This window comes from Medicago truncatula, chromosome 7 (genome assembly GCF_003473485.1).
Source record: "Medicago truncatula cultivar Jemalong A17 chromosome 7, MtrunA17r5.0-ANR, whole genome shotgun sequence".
In the NCBI taxonomy this organism is placed as follows: Eukaryota; Viridiplantae; Streptophyta; class Magnoliopsida; order Fabales; family Fabaceae; genus Medicago; species Medicago truncatula.
Genome location: NC_053048.1, coordinates 23,385,549 through 23,402,203, shown reverse-complemented (window position 1 = coordinate 23,402,203; position 16,655 = coordinate 23,385,549). Strand labels below are relative to the sequence as shown.

Here is a 16,655-nt window from a genome sequence, read left to right as displayed (position 1 = left end):
TTGACCGTTTCCTTTTCCATCTTGTTAGTTTCTCACGTATTCTGCGATTTTCGGTTTTTACAATGTGAAAAGTGATGGTGACCCTCTAAAACCCTTCAAACACATTATAAAACCCTTAGAAGCCTCCATTTTTTCGATTTTATAATGAGAAATTCTTGTGTAGGAACGAATCTAACTATCATTCTTACAAATAACAAATTAAAACATGACACGTCATTTTTTTTTTCTTTTAACCATAATTGGTGGTGGTGAATACTAACTGCAGATAATGGTTGAGAGAGAGGAGGAGCAGTTATTTTTCATTTCTTAAATTATTTCCAAATTATTTTAAAATAAGGGTGGAAAAGGAAATCCCTTTCAACAAAATATAACACTGAATGATTCAAATACATAATCTTAGTACAGTTTAACAACATTATAATTTGTGAACCCAAACTCAACCTGTCACGAACAATCCAAAACTCAACAGTTCAGAATTCGCATATGTTTATAATATTTAATTTAATTTGATTTAATTGAAAATCCTCTTAAATAAATAAGAGAAACAAAAAAAAAAAATCATGCATGTGTAAACTAATTTTACAACGACATCCACTAACAATAAAACATTTGATAGATATCTTTAAAGAAAGTTACAACACATCCATACATAATAAGATCATTGGTTCCATTCATATTGAACGACAATCTAAAAATATTTTACACCGTCGGTGTATAGTCATTAACCTCTTTAAATAAGTACATTCAAATAATCAAATGAATTAAAAAAGCATAGCAAGATGATTGGTTCCATTCATATAAGATGACAGTGTAAAAATATTTTACACCGTCGGTGCATAAGATCTTGGAATATTTATTTATTTAGTTTGGTGTTCATAAGTGAGGTTTTCCTCATATAGTTTGGCGCCAGTTACACGTCTCTCTTTCTCTTTGCTCTATTTGTGTTACACACCAATGTCTGATTCTTTTTCTATTTACATGTTTTTATAGTATTTCATTACATCACTTTCCTAACATTAAACTTCATCATCCTTAGACAACACTCTTTCTCTCTCTTTTTTTTCCACTCACTCAAATCAAACACACTTTTCTTTTTTCTTTGTTCTTTGTTCTGGTTCTGTGGTTTTTCTCTGTCTGTTCTCTAAGTACTAACATATAACAGAGAAAGAACAACGTTTTTTCTTCTTGTTTTTGTTCTGTTTGTTTTGTTTTTCATCTGTTGTTTGTAATGGCTAGTGTTTCAAGCAGAACTCGAAGCAAGAATGTTCCATTGTTCCGTTGTCTTCCACTGAAATCGAAGCGGCTAAGAAAGAGTGATGAAGATGATATGGGTTTGGATCACTATGTTTCTCGTTGTAAGAAAATGAAGGTAAAAAGAGAAACTTTTGTTCTTCCTAAGAATGTTAAAGTTATTTCCATTGATGATGATGTGGGGATGTTTGATGCTAAAGATGGAAGCTTTGTTGAGAAAAAATGTGGTTTGGATGAAGATAATCCGATTTCAATAGGTTCTGATGAGTATGATGAGAGTGATGAAGAACATTCTGTTGCTTTTGGCGGTGATAATGAAGAAGAAGAAGAAGAAGAAAAAGAAGTTGTTGATGTTAAAGAGGAAGTAAAGACTGATGAAAGTAAAGGAAATGGTGAGTTTGATGATAAAGATAAAAACTTTGTTGATTTGGATGATTCTGCAGAGAGTGGTGATGATTCTGATTCTGTTACTGATGAGAGCGAGGATGATGATGATTCTGAAGATGAAGATTTTGATGTTGATAAGGTGAATGACATGGATGATAATAGTTCTTCTGGCTCTCACTATGATGATGAGGAGGAGGAAGAGGTGGAGGAGGAGGAGGAGGTAGAGGAGGAGGAGGAGAAGGAGAAGAAAAAAGGCGGTAGAAAATACTTGAATGTGGTCGAGGATTTGGTTAGAGAGGTGATGGATAAACAAAGTGGAATTTCTGGATTGAATGATGAGGAGATAAACGTTGAAAATAGTCCATCTTCCACAAAGAATGAGGAGATGAAGGATAAAAGTCCTTCTGTAAACAATGGTGAAATGGAGCATTCAGATTATGGTGAGGAGATGAGCGATAAAAATCCTTCTGTAAACAATGATGAAGTTGAGCATTCAGATTATGGTAGTGTAGCAATTTCTAATGCCTTTGAGAAGAAGAAGGATTCTTTTGTACACACTGATGAAGTGGAGCATTCAGATCGAATAAAGGGTTCTTCTTCTTCTTCAAACCAGAAGGAAATATCAGATATACAAAGGGCAGTGCAAAATGTCTCTGATGATGATGTAAATGTTAGTAAAGCAAAAGAAAGTGTGAATCTTCATGATGATCTTGATGTTGTAAATTATGACGATGTAAATGTTGGCAAAACCAAAGAAAGTGTGAATGTTCGTGATGATTTTGATGTTGTAAATGTTACCAAAGCCAAAGAGAGTGTGAATCTTTGCGGTGATATTGATGTTGCAAAAATCAAAGTCAAAGTTGAAGAGAATGCAGACCCTAATGAATGTGTGAAGGTTGCTGATTCTTATAAAGGGAAGGAAAAATATTTCGGAGGTTTAGATGTTGAAGGAGTTTCTTTGGTTGAAACAAAGGAAGAAGAGATGAAGAATGAATCAGTTGTGTTCGAGTTCAAGTATGACGCCTTTGATCGACGAGATAGGCAGCCACCACCGGTTATTGTGGAGACACCCCCATCGATATGGAGCTTTAAAAAGGTGGGAAAAGTGCCAAAGACCAAGGAGGATGAGGAGGAGGAAGTGTTATGGGATGAAATGGAGATGGCCCTAAGAGAATCAAAAGCTGTATACAAGGTAATCCTTCTCTTTAGGAACATTTAAATTTGAACTTTGCATTTGTTATTAATTTTAATTCGTGAACTATAGGACTGGTGCAACTTAAATTATTTATATGTTTAAACTTTGGTTCTTCTTTTTCATACCAGAATGAAGCATCAGAGGCGAAAAAAGCAAAAAGTGTAAATTTTACCAAAGCCAAATTCAAATCCAATGTCAAATACAATGCCAAACCTAACGACAGTGTGAATGTTGCTGACTTTGATAAGGGAAAGAAAAAATATGTCGCAGGTTTAGGTGTTGGAGGAGTTTTATCGGCCCAAACAAAGCAAGAAAAGATGAAGGAATCAGAGAAACAGAAAATAATGGAGAACAAAGGAAGGGACTATAAAGGTATAACTAACATCCCTATTGAGAAGAACGAATCGGATAAAGAGAAAATGATGGAGAACAACGAAAGGGACTATGAAGGTATAGCTAATATCCCTATTGAGAAGAAGGAATCTATTGATAACCATGGTTTGAATCAAAGCGTCAAAAACCCACATTTTATGCCAAAGGAGTTGCGTTCACTCGAACTCCTTGCTCAATGCTATTGGGAAAGAAAGAATACCATGAACAAAGATTCAATTGTGCTGGAGGTCAATGAGGATTGCGTTGATCGGCAAGATACACAGCCACCACCAGTTTCTGTGGACACACCTCATGAACGGATATGGAGCCTCAAAAAGGCGGAAAAAGTTGAAAAGACTAAGGAGGAGGAAGAGAATGAAGTGATATGGGATGAATTGGAAACAGCCCTTAGAGAATCAGAAGCTGTATCCAAGGTAATCATCCTCTTTAAGAACATTAAAATTTGAACTTTGCGTTTTAATGTTAATTTGTGAACTATAGGACTAGTGCTTAAGATGATTTTGATTTTTTGATATAAATTGTTTATATGTTTAAACTTTGGTCTAAAAGATAGCAGTAAGATGCTCAATGAGATTTGTAAAGAGACATCAGTGACAGAGATTAACATAGTGTTTTACTATCTGCAGATTGGAAATTTAGAGACAGATGAAGCTAGTGGAAGTCCATCATGTTGTAGTGAACACAACATTTTTCTAGATGAAGAGATCGGTGAATTTTGCAAATCATGTGGCGTGGTTATTACTGAGATCAAATATATCTCACCACTAGTGGTAACCTCGGTTTCATATTGATTTATTTAAAATAACTTTGTACTTTTTTATTTTTATCTTGATTAGTGAAATTTGATCAAACCACTATTATTCTGCAAAATGTGGCGATTCAATGGAAAGGGTTGTCTAATTGCCGCTAAATCAGTGCTATTTTGAACATACGACTATATTTTACGATCTGCAATTGCCGTTATAATTTATTGCATCATACTGTAATTTAATCCCAAATCTCTGATTTGATTATGAAATTTGCTTAATCTATGAAGCTCCGGCATAGACACAAATACTTGACACTATACTGATATGAGACATTGATAATAATTTAAGGAAAACAACAAATAAATAGGATTACATTTTTTACTACATTAGCGACAGTTAGAAAAGATCGGAGGGAGTAGTTAAGTATTTTCCCGTTTATTTGTTTTTTTCTCAGGTTATTTCAATAAATTTGTTGATGTTAGATTCATATTTTGGCATCATGCTGTTATAATGTTTGATAAGAGGCACTGAATTTTTGCATACTGTTTTTCACGTGACACAGATTGATAGATTTCTCGGTGAAGGTTCAGGAAAAAAGGCATCATTTGATGGAGTAAATGTTTCACATGTTGATGGATCTCAGTTAAATGTTTCTGATAATGATTCGAAGACTAATTTCTCTCGCAATGAAGGCACAGTTTGGGACCTAATTCCAGATTTGAAACAAACTTTATATCCTCATCAAATAGAAGGCTTTGAATTCATTTGGAAAAACTTGGCAGGACACACTGAGCTTCAAAAGTTAAAGAATGACGATCTTTGCAGCGAAGGTGGATGTATCATTTCTCATGCTCCTGGAACCGGAAAGACAAGGCTGACCATGGTGTTTCTCAAGGCATATTTGAAAGCCTTTCCCAAATGCTTGCCAATTATTGTCGCTCCTGCTAGTATACTACTAACTTGGGAGGATGAATTCAAGAAATGGGACATCGGAGTTCCATTTCACAATTTAAGCAATCCCGAGTTATCCGGTAAAGAGCATCCTGATGCGGTTGAAACGTTTGATATGTCTAATACACAGCATGATGTTCATGAAACGCGGATGGCAAAACTGATTTCGTGGTTCAAAGAAGCAAGCATTCTTGGAATCAGCTACAATTTGTTTGGGAAAAAATGCCAAGATAAGAAAAAGCACGAAAATGTGAAGGAGAGAGAAGGAAACTGTGATATGCGAAAGGTTCTACTTAATTCTCCTGGTTTGATAGTTCTAGACGAAGGACACACGCCAAGAAATCAAAGAAGTCATATTTGGAAGGTGTTTTCGAAGCTTCAAACGCAGAAGCGTATCATCCTTTCCGGAACTCCATTCCAGAACAACTTCTGGGAGCTTTACAGCACCTTAAGCTTGGTGAAACCTTCTTTTCCTAACACGATACCGCCTGAGCTTAAAAGTTTTTGCCAAAATCAGGGATATAAATCATCTAAAAAGTGCAATTGGGAACCAGTGTTGCTCAACAAAACAAGAGACCCTTCTGATGATCAGATCAAGAAGTTTAAATTGCTAATGGATCCCTTTGTGCATGTGCACAAAGGCGCAATCCTTGAAAGTAAGCTTCCCGGGTTAAGGGACTGTTTGGTGACTTTGAAGGCTGGTAGTTTGCAGAATGAAATTCTGAAGAGCATTAAACGTTCTCAAAACACAATATTTAACTTTGAACGTAAGGTAGCATTGACATCCGTCCATCCATCGCTTTTCCTTGAATGTGCTCTTTCAGAAGAAGAAAAATCTGCTCTCGACAAGGATCATCTGGAAAAGATTAGACTGAACCCACATGAAGGTGTCAAAACAAAATTTTTGTTCGAGTTTGTTCGGCTATGTGATGCTTTTCACGAGAAAGTTCTTGTGTTCAGCCAATTCCGTGCTCCTTTACAGTTAATTAAAGACCAATTAAACTCGGCTTTTAAATGGACTGAGGGAAAGGAAGTGCTGGTCATGTCTGGCGAGGATCCTCCAAAGGTCAAGCAATCCGTAATCCACAGCTTCAACGATGAAAATTGCCAAGCAAAGGTTCTACTTGCATCTACAAAAGCTTGTTCCGAGGGAATTAGCTTAGTTGGAGCTTCAAGGGTTGTACTTCTGGATGTTGTGTGGAATCCTTCAGTCGAAAGACAAGCTATCAGCCGAGCGTATAGGATTGGTCAGAAGAAAGTGGTATACACATACCATCTGCTCGCTGAAGGGACTACCGAGGAAGAAAAATATGGTAAACAGGCCGAAAAAGACCGGTTATCTGAGCTCGTTTTTTCAGCAAAAAATGCCGCCAATAATGATGGTAAGTCCAAGAGCTCTGCTGTGAACTTCGAAGATAGAGTTCTTGATGAGATGACTAAGCATGAAAAGCTCAAAGGCATATTTGTTAAGTGCGTAGTATTGAGGAAAGAGCGAGATGTGGTCTGAGAGTTTTAGCCGTGGATCCAATGTCGTGCTTGGATACATTTCTGTGTTTGCATTGCAAGAATATCAATCAAATTTTCAATCAATTAAGTTTCTGTGTATAGACCAAGGACTCAAATTTTTAATGCAGGCATATTAAATTGTTAAGTAAAGCAATTTCTTTTCTAGTACTTACAACTTAGGATATATATTACTATCTGTTATGTAATGTAATTCCTTTGCTAACTTTCTATTTTCTTTGTCATTATTAGTACTAAGCAATTTGCATCATCAATGAATTATAGTTTTCACCTACTCACTACTGTCATGTAATGCTAGCATGTAGTAACTTGGAAGCAAAACAATTCATTTAGTATTAGCTTTTAATCACTTTGAAAATTAAGAATAATTGCAAGTTTAAATATATATTTTCTAAATTAATGCAAACCTTATAGCTAGAACAATATTACCTGTTACAATAATTATTGATTCTCTTGAGAGAATTTTTTCTAAATTAAATTTATTAAAATTTTATGTCCAATTTACTATGTTACTGGATCAATTAAATCTATACTACTAATAAAGTGGGTGCATGGAATTTTTTGGTGCAGCCTATTTTTAATATATCAAAATTACTCTAAAATAAATTTATTCTTTTTTTTAGTCGAGTAGTTCAATGGCTAGAATTCACTTTATAAGATTCATAATTTTCCCAAAAAGTAGCAATTGAGTGGACCAACCCTTTAGTCCTCATTCACAGTACTCCATAAGATTCAATATCTTTTTCGATTATTCGATTGGACTTTTTTAATAATTTACCTAACTGAACATACAAAAGTGTGCTATGAAACATACCAATCTATCAGATCAACAGTTCCACCAAAAAGGTAAATATTGGAAGCAAGCAATTGAGTGGACTGTCCAAGCAAAATTGTAATCGGGATGATCGGATAGACCAAATTTTAACCTAGATTCTGATTTATTATTTTTTAGTGTATATATAAAATATTGAATTTTAAATCTAGATGTTTGATAATTTATTAAGAAGATAAAATGAAATATTTTAAATCAAAAAATAGGTTATGACTCAGTAATTACAATCCAACATACAACCTTTAGTTAGACAACAAGACACAACTATGAGTCAAACACTTAATGAGGTTATTCCATCAATGATGATAATCAAACGGTAAATTTGGTTTTTGGCTATATAGTGCGAAAAATTGAAACGTGACCATCACACGATACATGAGGGTAGTCGTATTATATTTTTAAATAAATGAAAGTAAACATAAGTTATCATCTGAAGCATATCTAAAGGTTAATATTTATTCGTTGTTTTTCGTAGATTTACTTGTCACTAAAAAGTTTTTCCCATTTTATTTTTGTGGTTAACAAAGTTGTAAATCGGTTGATGACACAATTCAAATTTTATGTTACAAAAATCATCCTCTAAATTTTTTTATTAAAAATAGTGACTATTTTTTATTAAAAATCCTCATCTATATCAAGTTGTCGCCTATTGTTCTAAAAATATCAAATATGGTTTTTTTCTACATTTTTCTTACAATTAGTTATTATTTTTATATCAAAAACAATTTTTTTATCATCTAATTCGTTTAAATGTGATCTCCATTTTCTTCGTTGCAAAATCGAATTCTACTTATCATTAGGATAAATTATCATCAATTCATCAAGAGTTAAGTTAAGTCTAAAAAGAAACGTGTCTTCAAATATTGAACATGCTTTGTTAATGAACAAAGCTAAAGTTTAACAACGTTATACTAATTTGTTAACCAAAACTCAAGTGCTAAGGTCAATTTAAGAACTCTGATTGAAGATATTATTATGAAGTTGCAACCTAAAAATGCAGGGAATTTCATAGTTCTCAAAAAAAGGTAGCAATTGAGTGGACCAACCCTTTAGTCCTCATCCACCTCATTCACAAAATGGAACCACATAAGATCAAAACCTGAATCTGAATGAATGAGTATACTTTGGTGAAAAGAAAAAGGTGTTTATTGCTAAAAAAAAGAGCTGCAACCTAAAAGAAAATTGTTGCAGCCTGCAAGCTATAAATAATGAATAAAGATATGAAAAGAAACAAAAGTAAATAAGAAATTGTGGGAAATGAAGATATGATCCTATATACTATAAAGAAAAAGCTGTAATGATGATTACTTGAGTTAACAAAAAACAAAACTGATAAAAAATGTTGATCAGAGAAAAATGAACAAATAAGGAAACCTAGGAAAGTAGCAAGAGAAAGAGGTGGAAGACAAGTAGTACATTGTGAAGGGGTTTGATTTGAATTGTTAGAGAATTGGAATACTCTCACAAAGTAGTAATTGTGGTGGTCGGGGTTTGAATCTCAGACCTTACATATATTATACATTGTTCTAACCAACTGAGCTTAACTCACGAGGACAAATAGACGGACCTATATACACACATAAAATTTAAAAGTATTATAATTTTTAATACCTCTATGTATTAATATTTGCAAAGAAGATAAAATTTTACACTGCCATAATAATACAATCCATCTTAGCCAAAATAATACTTTATATTAGCCAAAATAATACTTTACATTGCCATAATAATACATTATATTAGCCAAAAGAAAATATTAGTAAATTTTAGAAGATGGTTACATGAGTAGAATACAATCCATGTTATCTTGTTGATTCCTTTTTATCATATCAATTCCTTTAACTATTGACCATAATCATTTAATTTGAACTATTATTTTATACAAAAAAAAATCACTTTTACAACATTCTTGTTGTTTATTTGACGAAGATTGTTTTTAGAACTTTATAAAAGTGACCAACTTAAAAGATGTGAGTTTAGGTTTAATATAAAGTATGCTTTTAAATAGACTTTCAGGTTTGATAAGCTTTTGAAAAGGTCAGACTCGGGTCTTGAAAATTGACCTATTATGGGCCAAAGGCTAGACTCGGGACTAAACTTTTTAAAGTAGGCTAAACTCGGGTCTTCAAAAGTCTGGCCCCGCTTGGCTTTTTCCCACGGCTAGTAACACATACTTAATCCGATCATATTTATAAACTAAAAACTACTTTTTAAGTTCATTGAATAACTAATACATCTGATGATATTTATAGAGCAAATACATTACTTATTCATTGAATAACAAAAAATGTTTTTTGTTTATAAATATGATGGGAGGAAGTATGTTTTAATGGTCAAACAGACGAGTATTTTCTTTTCATCCGTGTAGTCCTCTGTTCGACTCTCAAAATTTTCCTTTTACTTTATAATTTTTTAAAGTATAAATATAAATTTAAATACCCAAATTCTAAAAGTTTTATTGAGTAATCAAAGTGGTTATTGTAATTAAAAAATGGTTAACAACTTATATTTTTGTGTTATAAAAACCATTCTCTACATTTAAAAAAAAAAATCATAAACACTCAAGATGTCACCTATTGTTCTAAAAAATATGGTTTTTTATTTAATGAACAAAAAGCTAGTAAAGTTTAAGAACGTTATAATTTGTAAATCAAAACTCAACTGCTAAAATTCAAATACGTTTAAAATATTCAATTTAACTGAAAACCCTCTTAAAGAAATACATTGAAATGAATTAATAAAGGATGACCAAAGTAAAGTTTATACTAACATGTGTATATATATATTTTTTATTAAAATACTAAAAATAATAAATTAGTCAACCTAGGAAAGAAGATCTTGGACTATTTTGTTTAATTTGATATCAAATCAATTCTTCTTCTAGTTTGGCGCCATTTACACGTTTCTCTCTCTACTCTGTCAGTGTTAAAATCTTTTTGTAGCATCTCATTTCATGACATCACATTCTTAAAGTTAACCTTTTCATCCCTTCAAACACTTTTTGTTGTTGTTCTTTTTCTCTCACTAACATATTAAAACATTTTTTCATTTGTTTTGTTTTTCCATTGTTGTTTGTAAATTGTAATGGCTGGTATTTCTAGCAGAACTCGTAGCAAAAATGTTCCATTGTTTGGTTGTCTTCCTCCGAAATCGAAGCGGCGAAGAAAGAGTGATGAAGAACCTTTTGTTATTTTCATTGATGGAGATGATGATGGTGATGAAGATATGTATTTTGAATCTGCTTCTGATTCTAAGAATATGATGCTAAATGAAGAACCTTTTGTGGTTCCTGAAGGTGCCAAGGTAATTTCCATTGAACATGATGATTATGGTGGTCAAGATGAAGAAGGGTCAGTGCAGCAATGTGATGAAAACTTTGTTGGTGATGAAGACAACCCTATTTCAATACATTCAGATGAGTATGGTGAAAGTGATGAAGAACACTATGGTTCTGATTCTGATGCTGCTGATGCTGATGAAGTTAAAGATGGAGTGAAGAGTGATGCTGATGCTGATGTTAAAGATGTAGTAAAAATGGATGCTGATGATGATGCTGGTGATGTTAAAGACGGAGTAAAGAGTGATGAAGTTGGAGGGAACGGTGAGTTTTATGATAAAGATAAAAGCTTTATTGATTTGGGTGATTCTGATAAGAGTGATAGTGATGATTCTGATGAAAGTGAGGATTCTGGTTCAGATGAAAGTGAAGAAAATGAGACCAGTGATGAGGATTTTAGGGTTGATGAGATGAATGAGATTTTTGGCAATGATGATGACAATTCTTCTAGTTCCTCTTATTTGAATGAGAAGGAGGAGGAGGAGGAAGAAGAAGAGAAGAAGAAAACGGGTGAGCCGAAATACTATTATGCGGTGGAGGAGCTGGTGAGAGAGGTAATGGATAGACAAAGTGGAATTTCTGAGAGGAATGATGAGGAGGTGAATGTTGAGAATAGTCCATCTTCCACAAATATTGATGAGTTGGAGCATGAAGATCATGCTAGTGTTTCCTCCTGTACCATTGAGAAGAAGGGTAGTTCTTCTTCTAAGCTGAATGGAGTATCAGAGACACTGAAACCAAAGAGTGTAGAAGGGAAAGCGAAAAATCTCTCTGATGAAAGTGTGAATATAGGAGTGAATGCCAAATCAAAAAACAAATCCAAGGAAAATGTTGGTGATTCTGATCGAGGAAAATATCAATTTGTTAAAGGCTTAGATGTTGGAGGAATTTCATCAGTTCAAAAAAAGCAAGAAGAGATGAAGAATGAATCAATTGTGTTGGAGTTCAAGTATGATGCTGTTGATCGACGAGATAGGCAGCCACCACTGGTTCCTGTGGAGACACCCCCATCGATATGGAGCTTTAAAAAGGTGGGAAAAGTGCAAAAGACCAACGAGGATGAAGAGAATGATGTGTTACAGGATGAATTGGAGACAACCATTAGAGAATCAAAAGTTGTATCCAAGGTACTCCTTCTCTTTAGGAACATTTAAATTTGAACTTTGCATATTAATTTTAATTGTGAACTATAGGACTGGTGCTTAAACTTAAATTATTTATATGTTTAAACTTTGGTTCTTTTTTTTTCATACCAGAATGAAACATCAGAGGGAAAAAAAACAAATTATGTCAAAGGTAAAGACAATGCCAAACCTAAGGACAGTGTGAATGTTGGAGGAAAAAAAAATTATGTCAAAGGTTTAGGTGTTGGTGGAGTTTCATCGGTTCAAACGAAGCAAGAAGAGATGAAGGAATCAAATAAAGAGAAAATGACGGAGAATAAAGGAAGGGATTATAAAGGTGTAGCTAACATCCCTATTGAGAAGAAGAAGAAGAAGGAATCTATTGATAACAGTTGTTTGAATCAAAGCGTCAAAAGCCCACATTTTACGCCAAAGGAGTTGCGTTCACTCGAACTCCTTGCTCAATGCTATTGGGAAAGAAAGAATACCATGAACAAAGATTCAATTGTGTTGGAGGTCAATGAAGATTGCGTTGATCGGCAAGATACACAGCCACCACCAGTTTCTGTGGACACGCCTCATGAACGGATATGGAGCCTCAAAAAGGTGGAAAAAGTTCAGAAGACTAAGGAGGAGGAAGAGAATGAAGTGTTATGGGATGAATTGGAAACGACCCTTAGAGAATTAGAAGCTGTATGCAAGGTAATCATCCTCTTTAAGAACATTAAAATTTGAACTTTGCGTTTTAATGTTAATTTGTGAACTATAGGACTAGTGCTTAAGATGATTTTGATTTTTTGATATAAATTGTTTATATGTTTAAACTTTGGTCTAAACGATATCAGTAAGATGCTCAATGAGATTTGTAAAGAGACATTGATTAACTTAGTGTGTTACTATCTACAGATTGGAAATTTAGAGACAGATGAAGCTAGCGGAAGTCCATCATCTTGTTGTGAACACAACATTTTTCTCGATGAAGAGATTGGTGAATATTGCAAATCATGTGGCGTGGTTATTACCGAGACCAAATATATCTCACCACTAGTGGTAAGCAAGGTTTCATGTTGATTTATGTAAAATAACTTTGTTAATTTTTTATTTTGATCTGATTAGTGAAATTTGAACAAACCACTGTTTGTTCCACAATACGCAGTGAGTCAATGCCAAGCGTTGTCTAATAGCGGCTAAAGCGGTGCTATTTTGTACCTACCGCTCTTATTTGTGATCCGCGATTCACTAACCGATTCACATTATTTTGTCTTTCTCAATATATGTAAAAGAGAAAAATTTGGACTAATTGCTGTGGGATTCATGTAGTTTAAATATGTGTTTAGTTTGATTCTATCATGATTTATGTCATTATTCTGTCATTATGCTAAATGGTAGTAGTTAACTATACTTGCATTTATTTTTCTCAAGATATGTACAAACTGAAGAGGAATTTAGAATTTAATACTGTGGGATTTGCTGAACCATGACACTAAATAGTATTAGAAGTATTTTTGAGCTCTTATATTTTTTCCAGTTATGTAAATACTAATGAGTAAAACAGAACTTGATTGTTGAGGGATCCAAATAATTTGCATAAATTTGTGTTTACTTTGGTTCCATTTATGATTTATGGCACTGAATTTTCACATACTTGTTTTGTACATGACACAGATTGATAGATTTCCCCATGAAGGTTATAGAAAGAGAGCTTCATTTGATGATTCAGTAAATGCCTCGCTCTTTGATGGCTCTAAGTTCAATGTTTCTGATGGTGAATCAGAGACTAATTTCTCTCATAATGAAGGCACTGTTTGGGACCTAATTCCTGATGATGTGAAAGAAACCTCGTATCCTCATCAAAAAGAAGGCTTTGAGTTCATTTGGAAAAACTTGACAGGAAACATCGATCTTCACAAGTTGAGTAAAACCGATCCTCGCAGGGAGGGTGGCTGCATTATCTCCCATGCTCCCGGAACCGGAAAGACAAGGTTGACTATAATGTTTCTCATGTCATATCTGAAAGTGTTTCCTAAATGCTTGCCCGTTATTGTTGCACCTGCGAGTTTGTTACTTACTTGGGAAGATGAGTTCAAAAAATGGGACGTTGGAGTTCCATTTCACAATTTGAACAATCTTGAGTTATCCGGTAAAGAGCATGGTGATGCCGTTAATTTGCATAATTGGTCTAATGCACGGCCTAGTAAGGATACAACGCGGATGGTGAAACTGATTTCGTGGTACAAAGAAAGTAGCATTCTCGGGATCAGTTACAGTTTGTACGAGAAGCTAGCTGGAGGAGGGGGGGAATGTGATGATGAAGATGAGAAAAAGAGAAAACAAGCAAGAGGAGTGCGATCCAAAAATAAGAGAGAGAAAAAATACGCAAGTACAGAGAAGAGAAATGGTTATATGAGAAAGGTTTTACTTGAAGCTCCTGGTTTGTTGGTTTTCGATGAAGGACATACACCGAGAAGTGAAAAAAGTCTTCTTTGGAATATGTTGTTGGAGATCCAAACAAACAAACGGATTATACTTTCTGGAACACCTTTCCAGAACAATTTCATGGAACTGTACAACACTCTGAGCTTAATGAAGCCTTCATTTCCTAATACGATATCCCTCAAGCTAAAAAACTTTTGCCAGAAGCCGAAACGTAAAAAAACATCGAAAAAATCCAGTTGGGAACTGGTTTCTGGGAATTCTTCTGATAATGAGATCAAGCAGTTAAAGTTGCTTATGGATCCCTTTGTTCATGTTCACAAAGGTGCGATCCTTCAAAAGAAGCTTCCCGGGTTAAGAAATTGTATTCTGACTTTGAAGCCGGACAGTTTTCAGAAGCAAACTCTTGAGAGCATTAAAAGTTCTCACAACATTTTTATCTCTGAGCCTAAGGTGACAATGGCATCTGTCCATCCATCTCTTTTGCTCGAATGCAAACTTTTGGAAGAAGAGGAATCTGTTCTCGACAAGGACCGGCTAGAAAAGCTTCGATTGAATCCAAATGGAGGTGTGAAAACCAAATTCTTGGTGGAGTTTGTTAGGCTTTGTGATGCTGTTAACGAGAAGGTTCTTGTGTTCAGTGAATTACTCGGTCCTTTACGCTTAATTAAAGACCAATTAAGCTCTTCTCTTAATTGGACCGACAAGGAAATTCTGTACATGGATGGCGTGGTTAGATTAAAAGAAAAGCAGGAGCTAATCCATAGCTTCAACGATGCAAACTGCCAAGCAAAGATTCTACTTGCATCGACAAGAGCTTGTTCCGAGGGAATTAGCTTAGTCGGAGCATCAAGGGTTGTGCTGCTCGATGTTGTATGGAATCCTTCGGTCGAAAGGCAGGCTGTCAGCAGAGCCTATAGGATTGGACAGAAGAGAGTTGTCTACACATACCATCTGCTCACTGAAGGGACCACAGAACACCTAAAATATTTCAAACAGTCCGAAAAGGACCGGTTATCTGAGCTCGTCTTTTCGGATAAACACATTGATAATGATGAGTCCAAGAGTTGTGCTGTGGACTTTGATGATAAAGTTCTTGATCTGATGCTTCAGCACGAAAAACTTAAAGGCATGTTTGTTAAGTGCTTGGTTCAGCCGAAGGAGCGAGATTTTGTCGAGAGTTTCGGCTATTGATTATACTTTAGATGAATGTCAACTTCTAAAGTTTTAGTCTATAGGCCAAGGACAAACAACTTTCAAAGGTATTACAGGTTTTACATTTTCTTTTAGTTTCACTGATTTCATTTATTATTACTATCTGCAAAATCACCTAAATTGACACCGGAGAGAATCGATCCTGAGACCTCGAGGAGGATTACACCAAGTCGATACCACCAAGCCAACTCAAGTGGGCACATCAGTTATATTTTTAATTAAAATTCTAAACTGTAGTTAGAGGTAATAGGGCTTACACTTTCAAGGAAGAAAATAATCATTAGAGTTCATTTTAACAAAACTTTACCTCATCAATTATTACTGTAATCTTATTTAAATTATGATTCTTGATTTTTCAGGAGACCTCTATGCCAGCTGGGAAAAAAAAGTCTCCAAGAGCACATAACATTATATTCAAATTCTTATTTGTTATTTGCATATTTTGTATTTAAAGAATGCTATAATTCACTTCAATATTACACTGTCAGTGTATTGAAATGGAGAGCAATGCTACAATTTTTCTTCTGAGAAGCATTGAATGCTTTTCCTTAACATTACACTTTGAGCAAACACCTCTTCCAACACAATTCCATTTACATCAATTTCTTGTGTTCAAATTTCATCTCCTCTCTTTATTATCATTTTTGCCATTTCAGTGCTTCTTTTCTGCAGCCACCTGAACAAAGTACAGCTACATCATAAAAGTTCTGAGCTACTACAAGCAATTCATGAAACTGTAAATTTTCCAGGCTGTTTGAGAGGTATATTGATTTGTCTTGTATGATATAGTCCTAAATATGGTAATCTAGACGCAATATACATTGGAAACTACTACTTTGTTTGGTACATGTAAATTAAAAATATGGCTTGTCTTGGTCCCTTAGTATTTATTTAGTATTGCTTTGTTCCCATAAGTAATAAAATGTCCATTTTGGTCCCTTAACTTTATTGAAAGTATCGGTTTGGTCTTTTCTGTTAATTTAATGCAAAAAAACGTTAAATTTTGATCCCTTCTCTTATTTAATTAGTATTAGTTTGGTCCCTTAACTTATTTAATTAGTATTAGTTTGGTCCTTAAACTTAGGGTGCGTTTGATTTGTTAAAAAATGAAGGACAGGACAGAACAACTCTAATTGTCCAGTGTTTGATTTGTAAAACTGTTTCAGGTACATGACAAACTAGAGGCAAGGGATAGGACAAAAACTCATATTTTTGTCCCTTATCAAACCACAATACAACTTTTTGTCCCACGTACAAGTTGTTT

The 16,655-nt window shown here is 34.3% G+C and overlaps 2 protein-coding genes across 2 annotated transcripts; both read left to right on the top strand.

The window, feature by feature from the left end:
• The first annotated feature begins 1,228 nt into the window (after nucleotides 1-1,228).
• LOC25499905 (SNF2 domain-containing protein CLASSY 4) lies at nucleotides 1,229-6,724 on the top strand. The gene is made up of 5 exons (XM_039827922.1): nucleotides 1,229-1,777; nucleotides 1,868-2,830; nucleotides 2,962-3,639; nucleotides 3,853-3,996; nucleotides 4,538-6,724. The coding sequence occupies exons 1-5, from the start codon at nucleotides 1,229-1,231 to the stop codon at nucleotides 6,431-6,433; spliced, it is 4,230 nt and encodes a 1,409-aa protein (XP_039683856.1). The 3' UTR covers nucleotides 6,434-6,724.
• A 3,454-nt stretch (nucleotides 6,725-10,178) lies between these two features.
• LOC25499904 (SNF2 domain-containing protein CLASSY 4) lies at nucleotides 10,179-15,968 on the top strand. Its single transcript, XM_013592975.3, has 5 exons — nucleotides 10,179-11,746; nucleotides 11,876-12,445; nucleotides 12,650-12,793; nucleotides 13,409-15,438; nucleotides 15,751-15,968. Exons 1-4 carry the CDS (start codon nucleotides 10,367-10,369, stop codon nucleotides 15,368-15,370), a joined length of 4,056 nt encoding a protein of 1,351 aa, XP_013448429.1. The 5' UTR covers nucleotides 10,179-10,366; the 3' UTR covers nucleotides 15,371-15,438; nucleotides 15,751-15,968.
• Nucleotides 15,969-16,655: the final 687 nt, after the last annotated feature.